This window comes from Leptinotarsa decemlineata, unplaced genomic scaffold (genome assembly GCF_025532065.1).
Source record: "Leptinotarsa decemlineata unplaced genomic scaffold, Ldec_3_MD MMD2_tig00001064_RagTag_RagTag, whole genome shotgun sequence".
NCBI lineage: Eukaryota > Metazoa > Arthropoda > Insecta > Coleoptera > Chrysomelidae > Leptinotarsa > Leptinotarsa decemlineata.
Window position 1 is genome coordinate 5,447,456 of NW_027412558.1, and position 14,509 is coordinate 5,461,964.

At 37.7% G+C, this 14,509-nt stretch overlaps 1 protein-coding gene across 3 annotated transcripts in view; it reads right to left on the minus strand.

Moving 5' to 3' along the window:
• The window catches only part of tinc (transmembrane protein tincar), a 252,546-nt gene that overhangs the window by 26,611 nt on the left and 211,426 nt on the right, over positions 1 to 14,509 (minus strand). For all 3 annotated transcript variants that reach the window (XM_074175557.1, XM_023162041.2, XM_023162040.2), the window contains exon 9: positions 13,915 to 14,285. In XM_074175557.1, the coding sequence (XP_074031658.1) occupies positions 13,915 to 14,285 (371 nt within the window). The remainder of the gene's footprint in view (positions 1 to 13,914; positions 14,286 to 14,509) is intronic.

Genomic DNA, 14,509 nt, shown 5'->3' on the forward strand with positions numbered 1-14,509 from the left:
AAGAGTTCTCGGCAAGAGGCATTATACGGGGCATCAGCCAACAAACGTATAGCACGTTTTTGAAGACGGAAAACTCTAACAGAGTGGGGTGAGTTTCTATATAAAATAATTCCGTAATTCAAATTAGAGTGGAAAATAGCGCGATATTAGGATAGGGGGGTAGAAGAATTTAAAGAATTCACAACAATTCTTTCTGCGTTTAATACTGTTTCCATACGATAATGATGATAGCTTTTTGAGAGATAAATCCTGACTTCGTCATATAGCTTTCATGCAATATAGCTTTCATAATGACCTGACGTAAAAATGGAGGTAAAACTCGAAAATCGTATAAAAGTTATTACATACCTGCAGTGTTATTCCACATTGAAAACGCCAGGATTCAGCGCTGACCAGATTAATATTTAATAGGCCATTCGCGTATTCAAATTGCGCAGTAAAATATTGAAATTACTTTCGGAAAGTCTAACGAGCCGAAAGCCGCATGGAGGTTCATTTATTTTAAAATCGATCGTGTGCCATGAACACTCAAAACTTAATCACTTAATCTGTAGACTATTTTCGGTTTTTGTTTGTTCTTCCATGTTCGATCGGGATTGGCAACAAATTAAGGGATTTCGGGACCACCGCAAGGCCGGTGGTCGCAACAAAAAGGAAAAGTTGTGTTTGAGTGTGGTTGACAATGTTTTGAGTTGATTGATGTATATACGAAATTCTCATTGGCGGAAAACTTGAGGGAGAAAATTCAGAAGTTGAACAGAAATATGAAAAAGGGTGAATTTTCAGATGATTTTTCGGAGAGAAAGGTTGAGACTTTATATTTCTCAAAATAAAAAAAAAATTGGAAATCTTCCAAAGAAAAGAAGAAAGCAATCAATTTCATAAACAACTCTCTTAGGCGCTCTCAAATACAAACTGGAAGAAAAAACCTCCTCGAAACAACTGCTTGAATTTAACGAAAGAAATAATACTTTCGAAACATCTACTTTTATATGAACATTGAATTAATTATACGAAAAACATATTTTTCTATTCAGGTTATACTCCAAACATTCGTTATGGAATTGAATCAGATATCATTCACAGAATTGCTTCCCAATTATACTATATGAAAAAGTTACAATATGAAATTTCACTAACAGGGAACACTGTCATCCTCAATGGCGAACATCGATGTTTCGTAATGAGACATTTGCCTTACTACCTCTCAAGCACCAATCTAGATAACCTCTGGTAGAAGTCCATTGTATCTCAAAATGGAGTGCAGTAGATTTGCGAGGAAGTCGTCTCCACAATTTAATGTCACCATCGGATATTAGTGCGGTAAAACCATCAATTAGAACATGTTTCGAACCTATATAGGTTCATCATCAGCTAATATTTGAACTTCTACAATATTCTTCTTCCTTTTATTGTAGAAGTTCAAATATTAGCTGTGAAACCATCAATTAGAACATATTTCGTACCTATATAGGTTCATCATCAGCTGATATTTCAACTTCTACAATATTGTTCTTCCTTTTATTGTAAAAGTTTAAATATTAGCTGTGAAACCATCAATTAGAACATGTTTCGAACCTATATAGGTTCATCATCATCTGATATTTGAACTTCTACAATATTGTTCTTCCTTTTATTGTAAAAGTTTAAATATTAGCTGTAAAACCATCAATTAGAACATATTTCGAACCTATATAGGTTCATCATCAGCTAATATTTGAACTTCTACAATATTGTTCTGCCTTTTATTGTAGAAGGCAAATATTATCTGATGATGAACATATATAGGTTCGAAACATGTTCTAATTGGTGGTTTTACCGCACTAACATCCGATGGTGACATTAAATTGTGGAGACGACTTTGCGTTTCATTCCTCGCAAATCTAGATAACATTACAAAATGAAGGACTCAATTCATTAATAAAATTACGACTTTATGTTATGAATGACTTGAATCTACACATAAATGCCAGTACGTAATGACATTCATTCACTTATTTGATTAAATCCCAGCCATAGGAGTCTTGTTTAAATTGAAAGTGGAATATTTTTGGAGAGAAAATTTTTGTGAAAGGAACTTTTTGGCTTTCTACTTCTACATCTACTTCCCACATTAATTTTTCATGCAGGATTACATTTGTAAATGTAATGATGTTTTAGTATTAAGGACTTGCAACTGAAAAATTTCTCCAAACTGCAAATGATGTTTTCAGAAATGATAAAGTCATAACTAGTTCGTTTAATATGTAATGTTAGAAGAATCATTGCCAAATTATGAAAAATTAATATCAATATCTGAGACTGAAGATGATATGAGAAAAAAATTCCTACTTATTTTTTCAATCTGCTGAAGCTTTGAACTAACTGTACTCTTTATAAAAATAGTATCACCTGATGGGGATGAAGCCCAAACATCAAGAAACACAAAAGGTTTCCTTTCCTTCAATTTGTGTTGCCAAATGTATGTTTAGAGATTCTATTCCTAGGTAGCCAAGAGCCATGGCTCTCATATTTTTGCAAATTTTCTGGAAAGGGCATCACAGCAAGATTAGAAAAAGAAAGTTCTAATTAGAAAAAATACTTTTCATTTCAGCATTTGAAATAACATATTGAAATGTTTCTGTAACTCTATCACTAGATTTGTATTCTTTCATGAACCTTTTTATATCTTTCATTTTTGCATGACTATGCAATTCGCTCTTTTGTTTTCGTACAAAATCGAACAAAAAACGAAAACATAGAAATCAAACCTCGTTGTCTCTCATGTTTGACAAATTTCTAAAACCTCATTCACCTGATTGTATAATTTTCAAAGAACTCTTGTTATTTTTACGATATATATTTAATGAAACTCAATATGGATGTTGTTATGGAGAAATATGAATTTGAATTGGCTGATATAATACAGTTCCTAAAATGAAATAGTAAGTTGATGATTTTTTCTTACATGGTATCATCACACTTATTGTGGGAAAATCATATTGTCACCGATTATTGTTGATATAGTGAGGAGGTATTTGACTATGATTATGACAATTTGTATTTGAAAATCTGAAAATTCAAATATTTGAACAAAATAAAACGAAGCTTTGGTCACACAAAATATATTGAATAAACTTATATAATTATATTTATTTACATCGCATATATAATCAACTAAAGAAATAAATTACTACAAAATCCGCTAAACCGGATTCCAACAGTCCATTCAACCAAATGAATTCAATTTGTACAATAGCTACTAAACAATAATCCTGTCACATGGCGCATTCAACAATAAACCAAATAGAACAATCGCTCTGTGGAAATATTCCTGGAAACGTCAACTTCAATCTGGAAATACGATCCACAATGACGTTTCAATTTCCTTCCCAACGCAAAACCAGGCTAGCAACATACCAAAAGAGAATCGATCCGTGTTTAACTCGGCTCAGTTCGTTATATTTTTCTAATCAACAGGACGGAGGAATTCTCTATAGACATTTTTCATTTTGGAATTTTTCGCCCGAGGAAATTGATGGATGTGATTGGGTTTTCTTTCGAATCTCGTTCAGAAACGAGTAAATATTTTTCTATATTGGTACAATCTAATTGGGTTGTAGGTTTCTATTCGAACAATCTTTCATAATAGTACAGTTTGGTATCTGGAAGTTGAGCCGTGGGTGAACCAATTTTATCCACATTTATTCATTCTATCCATATACCAGCTTGTGAATTTATATATGTTTTGTGCAAAAAATGAAGAATCAACAACCTTTTTGGTACAGAAAATAAGGAGTTTCTACATTACACAATGTTACTGTGAAGATATCAGCAGTTCGGACCCCTTTCTCTGTATGGTAAGCGAATATTAGAGCAAGAATCAGGTTGCTTGTCAAGGTAATGAACTCGGCTTATAATTTCAATACTGAAATAGGAAATTAAACTGTGTCACCGAGTGGAACATACAAAGTGTGCGACCACACAAAGTTTAACCAACATTGAAGACCTCCTCTCATTAAAGCAGCGGATCTGAAACCTGCCTTCTCCAGGTCAAGTGGGCTTTGATTTTTGAACTGTGTAATGCAACAGAGCCTGCCAGAATGATAAATTCTACACCCTGATCTACCAACCTAATAGTTCTAAAATCCTGACACAAGGCGTCTGCGACCCTAATAAATTCACTGTCAGCGTGTCCAGCATTTATTCGTCATACACAACGGAATGATGTGGCCATAAGAGTTCCTCATTACCATTTTGGCACTCTGATGGTATTGACAAGACAGTGGTGTTTCGTTATTCTACGTGGTAAGCTGAATTTCGTTGTTGGGAATGAGACATCTCGAATGTATGAACTATTCCTTCTTCACCTCCAGATTATCAAAGTGAATCGATATTCTTCGTGACAATTTCAGCTCCTGGTTATAAATCATTGGGCCAAATATTCACTACCTTAGAGAATATCAGGTCTTTTTGTTAATATTTTCAACTCTTGCGGAATGAAACCGGTATTGTTTTGGAGTTGACATTGAATTAGTCTTTTGCATGCTAGCTACGGTTTAGCACTTGCTGTGGAGCCAGAATGATTGTGTCCAATTGAACAGAAGAAGTTTTTTTAGTACTGCTTTTTGGTTTATAATCCTTCAAAATCCGAAGAAATTTAGGATGAATCATTAGATAATCTGCTGAAGTGTAGTAAAGGGCAACTTGAAAAGTTCACCCCAAAAAGTTACTGCGTAATATCAATTACTGGAAAGTCCAATTAGTCAATAACGTATTCATAAATTTTACCTACAAATTGACATGTGTACAAATTTCACAGCTATCGGACTATTGGTTTGTGGGATAGAACGTTTTGACTGAAGTAACTTTTGTTAGTTTGATGAAAATGGATAGAAAGGAATTTCATGTGTTGCTTTTTGGCGAAAATAAAAAACTGTTAAAGCTATGGCTTGGTTTGATGAACATTATTTGTTCTTTGCATCAGCAAAATCAACCATTGAGACAATGGACGCCTCAAAAAGACTGTTACCGACGAAAACATCTAGAATAATTCTGGATGACCACAGAGTGAAGTTGATAGAGATAGCTGAGGCTTTGAAAATATCAAAGAAACGTGGCGGACATATCGTGCATGAATCCTGTGTGTTGGGCTACCTATCGGGCGCGTCCCCAGGTGGCGGTTAGGGGGAGGGCAAGGGGAGTGGGAGCCCTGTCCGGGAAGGCAATGTGGCCTTACGGATGGGGTCGCCAGACTCCTGGTCAGTTGCAGAAATAAGTAGGGTGAGGAGAACCAAAACTCCCCAAAAGCCTTTGCGAAATATGCCACCGTGAACCAGCCTACCCAAGCTGAGGTGTAAGGAATCGTGCCGACAGCTGAATGGCCGCAGGGTGATATGCAGTTACGAACGACCTTCTTGGGGAAACAGGCGAAACCTCGTTGTAATCAGCCTTCCTCTGGTAATGCGGGGCTCTGCAATAGTGACCAACTCTTTCCCTGCTACTCGTGGGATCACATAGAATGAAACAAACACAAAAACAGACACTGAAAAAACAAATACCAATCCCGAGGTTGGACAGAAATGCTCACCTCAATCTATGGCGGTGGCTGAGGATGAACAGAAATGTCCGCACCAATCTACCACTTGGAATGAGGCTGGACATGGCAGATCACCTCGTGATATAACCGAGGCCAAAAAGAGAAAGAGAGCGATAGAAGGAGTGGCAGCAACTATAAGTGTACCCTTCTTCTCCCCCACTCCACCTCCAATAGCAAGGGTACTTCCTTGAGCACCTCCACGGAGGGAATACCAAGAAGGTTGAAGAAGCCGCGCAAATACATTAATGTCGCTGCACCTTCCAAAACCTTCACGAAGGCCGCCGTGAGACACTTCAAGGTTACCAAAGAGAGTGTGTTTGGCGAGTCTTGGCCTTCACCTGCCGATATAAAGGATATGTCTCCTAGTGATCTGTCCATTTGCCTGGAAAGGACAGGATGAACGATGACCTAGGAGGACAACTCCTCCGGAGGATGTACAATAGGTCACATGTGGCCTAAGTGCTGTAGGTCTACACTCACCCTCCCTACTCTACAGATACAAAGATATAGATCGTGCATGAATATTTGGGTATGGGAAAGCTTTGTTCAAAGTGGGTACCACGCGAGCTCACAATAGACCAAAAACAACAACGAATTATTGATAAGGTTATATCATCAGCGTTATTGGAATGTTCGAATTACGGAAAGTCGCAGAAAAACGGCGGCATTTGAAGAAAAACAAAGTGTTGTTTCATCAAAACAATGCACTGTTTCACTTATCAATGGCAACGATGGCAAAATTACATGAAATGCTTTTCGAATTGCTTTCCCATCCCCCATATTCTCCAGACCTGGTTCTCAGCTACTTCTTCCTATTTTCAGACCCCCCAAGATGTTTGCTGGTCATACTGAGGCCTAGTTTCAGGCTGAAGACGAAGCGTACTATAAAAATGGCATCGAAAAATTTTGCGACCACTATAGTCGTTGCATCGCCTATATATTGCAACTATATTGAAGAATAAAATAAAATTTTATGTAAAATTCATTTTTTTGTAGCCTTCGAATTCTTCAGCCTTACTCAAAGGACGGCCATAACCAGATATATCCGTCCAATTTCACTTCTCATAAGTAGTCATACAAATATATTCGAATCAGTTTATACGAAATCCAAATTGTAGGGTGAAAATAAAATAGTCTCACTATATCGCCACAAAATCAATAACAGCTTTTTCTCTAAGAGATTATGAAAATATATGGAGAATTCCCTTTTTTTTGTATCAAGATGGAGAAGTAGAATGCCGAAACTTTTCTTTCTCAAAAATCAACCTTTTCTAAAAATATACTCCTTTCATTTTAAATTTGGTATATCATTTCAAATCAATAGTTTATAGTATTAATTTAGTGGTATTATTTTATGCAACTGTGGTTGGTGCTTTATGTTTGTCATTGGGAAAACGTTGATGCCATAATGAGGTTATGAATCACTGTTAATTTGTAAATTAAATGGATGTTATAGGTAATTCGGAAAATATGATTCTGTTCCATGGATTTATCATTCACGGCGAGGTATTAAAAATTAATCATCCACCCAACAGAATATGAATAGCAGAATTTTTCAAAGGGAATAAAATAGTTTGTTATTTTCATTATCTTTGGTATCGACTATCAATTTACTGTCCTGAATAATTTATAACTATTCAGTTTATCTGGGAGAAAAATAAGTAGTTATTTTGTAAAGTAGCCTTCAAAAAATATACTTATCTTAGAAAATGTGTAGTTTGAAATATAACGTCACTATGCATTTTCGCTCGTTGAAGTCGGTTTTTAAAATACCATTGAAAGGAGATGAAAGTACTTTTTCAAGTTTACTTCAAAGTTCAATTTTGAAACTGTTGCTTGTTTATTGAATAAACAACTGCTATAGATCCTACGATATTTAATGTTCCAGAAAATGAAATAAGTTCTCATGTCTGGTTTTCTGTGAAGAAGATAAAAATATCAGAATTCATCTATTTCAACATCACGGTTCAACAGATATCAACAGATACATCGATCAATATACGTCCAAAGGCTTTATATGCATGTATGTAAGCGAAATAATTTTTCCAGAAGTCCACCTTTTGGTTTTCGGGATGGCAATTCATATTTCTCCATCATATTATTCAAAAGTCTGCTTCTACTTCTCGAATATTACTCAGACAACTCTAAATATTCAATAGTAAAAATATTTCTCCATACGATCTAGTGAATTCCAGGATGTGCGAAAAAGAAAGAAGAGAGGTATAGATTTATGTCTGTGAACATAATTAACTGCGGAACAAGAATATATAATTGAAATAGATTATCTATGTGCCAAAATATTTATCTTTCATCTTAATTAATATCTTCAAGTTTCTACCTAATTGAAGAAGATATCAAATCATCTAAAAGAACAATTCGTTCAGGCCAGCCTCAACACCCTACACAGTAGGTTAATGGACTGACACCTATCAGAAAACAACTACTCCCCTGGCTAATACCACGAAGGGCGTTGGATTATATCCGACAGGTGTCAGTGCAGGATTCTTCACTGAAGTTATTCCTGCCTATGCTGTTGGCGATACAACTGCCGCAATAGATTTTCAATTATTGGAACACACTTGCAGACCGGTTTCGGGCTGTTTGGCCACTCGTCAGTGCAAGGTAGTGTATATCATCAACATAAAGTCGATGATTTCCGATAATTGAAAATCGAATTCCGTCAGAGTATCATTCCTCGAACTAAGCTGAAGACTACAACAAACAACAGGTTTGTCGTCGCTCCATCTGCCTGTGAACGAGGTAACCAACTGCATATCCAAATTTGCCCAATTCCTCGTAAAAGGAAAGAAATCTTTCACGTATAGTCAGTGGGCATACTTGAAGACTGGCTATAAATCAAATCATCTAAAAGAACAATTCGTTCAGGCCAGCCTCAACACCCTACACAGTAGGTTAATGGACTGACACCTATCAGAAAACAACTACTCCCCTGGCTAATACCACGAAGGGCGTTGGATTATATCCGACAGGTGTCAGTGCAGGATTCTTCACTGAAGTTATTCCTGCCTATGCTGTTGGCGATACAACTGCCGCAATAGATTTTCAATTATTGGAACACACTTGCAGACCGGTTTCGGGCTGTTTGGCCACTCGTCAGTGCAAGGTAGTGTATATCATCAACATAAAGTCGATGATTTCCGATAATTGAAAATCGAATTCCGTCAGAGTATCATTCCTCGAACTAAGCTGAAGACTACAACAAACAACAGGTTTGTCGTCGCTCCATCTGCCTGTGAACGAGGTAACCAACTGCATATCCAAATTTGCCCAATTCCTCGTAAAAGGAAAGAAATCTTTCACGTATAGTCAGTGGGCATACTTGAAGACTGGCTATAAATCAAATCATCTAAAAGAACAATTCGTTCAGGCCAGCCTCAACACCCTACACAGTAGGTTAATGGACTGACACCTATCAGAAAACAACTACTCCCCTGGCTAATACCACGAAGGGCGTTGGATTATATCCGACAGGTGTCAGTGCAGGATTCTTCACTGAAGTTATTCCTGCCTATGCTGTTGGCGATACAACTGCCGCAATAGATTTTCAATTATTGGAACACACTTGCAGACCGGTTTCGGGCTGTTTGGCCACTCGTCAGTGCAAGGTAGTGTATATCATCAACATAAAGTCGATGATTTCCGATAATTGAAAATCGAATTCCGTCAGAGTATCATTCCTCGAACTAAGCTGAAGACTACAACAAACAACAGGTTTGTCGTCGCTCCATCTGCCTGTGAACGAGGTAACCAACTGCATATCCAAATTTGCCCAATTCCTCGTAAAAGGAAAGAAATCTTTCACGTATAGTCAGTGGGCATACTTGAAGACTGGCTATAAATCAAATCATCTAAAAGAACAATTCGTTCAGGCCAGCCTCAACACCCTACACAGTAGGTTAATGGACTGACACCTATCAGAAAACAACTACTCCCCTGGCTAATACCACGAAGGGCGTTGGATTATATCCGACAGGTGTCAGTGCAGGATTCTTCACTGAAGTTATTCCTGCCTATGCTGTTGGCGATACAACTGCCGCAATAGATTTTCAATTATTGGAACACACTTGCAGACCGGTTTCGGGCTGTTTGGCCACTCGTCAGTGCAAGGTAGTGTATATCATCAACATAAAGTCGATGATTTCCGATAATTGAAAATCGAATTCCGTCAGAGTATCATTCCTCGAACTAAGCTGAAGACTACAACTACAACTTGTAGTCTTCAGCTTAGTTCGAGGAATGATACTCTGACGGAATTCGATTTTCAATTATCGGAAATCATCGACTTTATGTTGATGATATACACTACCTTGCACTGACGAGTGGCCAAACAGCCCGAAACCGGTCTGCAAGTGTGTTCCAATAATTGAAAATCTATTGCGGCAGTTGTATCGCCAACAGCATAGGCAGGAATAACTTCAGTGAAGAATCCTGCACTGACACCTGTCGGATATAATCCAACGCCCTTCGTGGTATTAGCCAGGGGAGTAGTTGTTTTCTGATAGGTGTCAGTCCATTAACCTACTGTGTAGGGTGTTGAGGCTGGCCTGAACGAATTGTTCTTTTAGATGATTTGATTTATAGCCAGTCTTCAAGTATGCCCACTGACTATACGTGAAAGATTTCTTTCCTTTTACGAGGAATTGGGCAAATTTGGATATGCAGTTGGTTACCTCGTTCACAGGCAGATGGAGCGACGACAAACCTGTTGTTTGTTGTAGTCTTCAGCTTAGTTCGAGGAATGATACTCTGACGGAATTCGATTTTCAATTATCGGAAATCATCGACTTTATGTTGATGATATACACTACCTTGCACTGACGAGTGGCCAAACAGCCCGAAACCGGTCTGCAAGTGTGTTCCAATAATTGAAAATCTATTGCGGCAGTTGTATCGCCAACAGCATAGGCAGGAATAACTTCAGTGAAGAATCCTGCACTGACACCTGTCGGATATAATCCAACGCCCTTCGTGGTATTAGCCAGGGGAGTAGTTGTTTTCTGATAGGTGTCAGTCCATTAACCTACTGTGTAGGGTGTTGAGGCTGGCCTGAACGAATTGTTCTTTTAGATGATTTGATTTATAGCCAGTCTTCAAGTATGCCCACTGACTATACGTGAAAGATTTCTTTCCTTTTACGAGGAATTGGGCAAATTTGGATATGCAGTTGGTTACCTCGTTCACAGGCAGATGGAGCGACGACAAACCTGTTGTTTGTTGTAGTCTTCAGCTTAGTTCGAGGAATGATACTCTGACGGAATTCGATTTTCAATTATCGGAAATCATCGACTTTATGTTGATGATATACACTACCTTGCACTGACGAGTGGCCAAACAGCCCGAAACCGGTCTGCAAGTGTGTTCCAATAATTGAAAATCTATTGCGGCAGTTGTATCGCCAACAGCATAGGCAGGAATAACTTCAGTGAAGAATCCTGCACTGACACCTGTCGGATATAATCCAACGCCCTTCGTGGTATTAGCCAGGGGAGTAGTTGTTTTCTGATAGGTGTCAGTCCATTAACCTACTGTGTAGGGTGTTGAGGCTGGCCTGAACGAATTGTTCTTTTAGATGATTTGATTTATAGCCAGTCTTCAAGTATGCCCACTGACTATACGTGAAAGATTTCTTTCCTTTTACGAGGAATTGGGCAAATTTGGATATGCAGTTGGTTACCTCGTTCACAGGCAGATGGAGCGACGACAAACCTGTTGTTTGTTGTAGTCTTCAGCTTAGTTCGAGGAATGATACTCTGACGGAATTCGATTTTCAATTATCGGAAATCATCGACTTTATGTTGATGATATACACTACCTTGCACTGACGAGTGGCCAAACAGCCCGAAACCGGTCTGCAAGTGTGTTCCAATAATTGAAAATCTATTGCGGCAGTTGTATCGCCAACAGCATAGGCAGGAATAACTTCAGTGAAGAATCCTGCACTGACACCTGTCGGATATAATCCAACGCCCTTCGTGGTATTAGCCAGGGGAGTAGTTGTTTTCTGATAGGTGTCAGTCCATTAACCTACTGTGTAGGGTGTTGAGGCTGGCCTGAACGAATTGTTCTTTTAGATGATTTGATTTATAGCCAGTCTTCAAGTATGCCCACTGACTATACGTGAATGAAGAAGATATCATAAGACAGATATAATTTAATAATGAGGCAAGACTTTCTTTATCCAATTGAAACAAATTATTTTTATGGATTTATAAGCAGTATTTATATCTGTTGATTTTTTTATTTATTTGATTATAGGCAAAAATATTGATGTTTGGGGTAGTTACATCAAGGACCTCACCTTGTCCAAATATTCTCCAATCTTTGGCTTTCCTCAAGTCAAATATCTTAAATTTGTAGGTAATAGTATTATCCCTATCTTTCAATGTATATTTGATGATTGGAACTACTTATTCCAAAGCCAGAAAAACTAGTTATGATGGAGTTATTGAGGTCGAAAGTAATCTGAATATATAGCCTTCTACGTTTTACGAAAATCCACGGCAGGTGGATAATATTCAATACCACCTTCTCCAAGGAAAACTCACATCCACTTTGAGCAGTAACAAGCCTTCCAAAATTCCATCCAAGATTCAATTTTACGGCGGGACGACAAAACAAAATATCAAGAGAATATCCCACGAACTGAACTCGGCAGTTTTTTTTTCTATCACTCTATGAATACTCTACAGCTCTGATCATAGAAAATATTGGTCATTCAGTCAAACTTGTTTCGATTACTCAAGACATCGAATCTTCAAACAAGTAATCAAGGAGGCGAACAAAATATTCCTTGGATGTTATTAACATCATATCAATGATTTCATTTTCGAGCGGAGCCCTATCATGGAGCCGTCAAACCTACCAATCATTTACATGATGACTGCTACTCCGAGTCAAGGTCACGCTCAGCTCCACTTGACCTTCTAGAACGCCGTGTCATTTCCAGTTCGGAAAGTGCAGTACGAATTGAGCAAAGGAGGCGATTCGAACATTAGTCTCAGGTTCGGTTATAGTTTTTGTCTCGTTCGATTGATGACTCATTTATTTTGTAAAAATTCATGTTGCATATAGAATAAAGAAAATACTTTTGTCTAGTTTCTACTGTGTTTATTCATTCGTTACTACCGGTTTCGGCTTATAAGGCCATTTTCAAGTAACTACCACAAATTGTCAAGTTGCGTCTTAAATAGTGTGGACAGGTACCTGGCCTAACACGTTACCAATATTACAATATGTCACGATTACCAACTATTGGATGGATCCTAAAATTCCTAAATTGGTCGTTGAGCGTTATGAACTTGGGGTCCTTGTACAATTTATTTATTTCCAACGCTTCCAATGAATTCATGTCCCTTCCTTTGTTACATGTATGAAGAATTTTCATGTTTTCTTTATTTATTGCATGGTTTGTTTCTTTTAGATGCCCATGTATGGCTGATTCTTTATCTGATAATACATGTTCTCGGTATCTTATGTCGAAGTTTCTGCCTGTCTGACCTGTATAAGCTGCTGGGCAATCCCTACATTCTAGTCTGTATATGTCCGATTTTTTCCATTTATTCCTTTTGGGTTTTGCGTTGAATACCATGTTTCATGCAATAATTAAACACAGTAGAAACTAGACAAAAGTATTTTCTTTATTCTATATAGTTTTTGTATTGTATGTGTGTAATAGTGTATTGGTGTATGTACACTAGTGAATTTGATTGTATAGTGTTGAAGGTATGGGGAAGAACGAAATTATTTCAGTATTGAAACATAATATGAAAAAATAAAACGAACAATTGTAATATAGTGAACCACGTTTGAGAAAAATTGTAAATTTATGTTTCAATAGTTTATTGATCTTAGCAAACGCGATTTTTCTGCTGATTTTTCTCACCATCAAGTGACAATTATATCCGACCCACTGGGAATAGTTATGAATAGACAAAATAATTTTTATTTCATTCAACGCTGCGAATACTGCGAAGCCATCTTCAGCTTTCTCTAATTACAATTATTTTAAGCATGTAAACCGTATTATGATAATGTTTGAAAATAATGAACATGCTTCTGTGGCTTCCTGTCAGTCCTTATATGAAAAAGTATCTCAATGAGAAAGTTATTGGTGCAAGATATAAAAGACGAACAATCTACTGCGCTAACTGATGCAAGCTGGTGCATATCTAGTGTTAATAACGAAAATATAAACAGGGAAAAATTCCAAAATAAAAAACTCTTCCAAAACATCAACAAAAACCAAACTAAGCAGATCACAATAACTATACAAAATGTACACGACAATCAAAGCCTAATAGATAAATCCACGTTACCGATTAGTCGACATGGTGGTGCTATCATCAAACGTTACTTTATGCTTCGGTTTCTTTTTGAACCAGCAGAAGTAGTTGGAACCGTCTGGTGAATTCTGGGAAGGTACCAAAGCCGGTCTCAGCCAGTAGATCTGCTCGTCAGAGTCGTCGTTGGTGGTGATGGATCCGTTGCTCTTAGATTTTTTAATCAACGCCGCTTTCTGGATGACCCCCATGATGGCTCTTTTGGGAGAGTTGTCGGTGACGCTGTATGTACGACCATTTCCTATCACCAGAAGGGGTTGCTGCGAGGCGTCTTCACGATGGGAATTGAGGTGGACGTCGTGGACGAGTCTTAGGGAGCGGGATTCTCTGACAGTTGCTCTTCCGATCTGGAAAAAATGATAATACATTTCAATATTCACTAGAAAAAAAGACTTATGAGTGATACTGGTAAATTTTGGTCAATTCAATGTCACAAATACTCGGGCACCGGTTTCCTCCAAGAAAATAAATGCCTCCGAACCGTTTATAATGATGTTGGGACAGACAATTCGGCTTTCTACCTCGATACGTTTGTTGGGGGTTGAAATGGACACTAATTCGTCTTGGCACA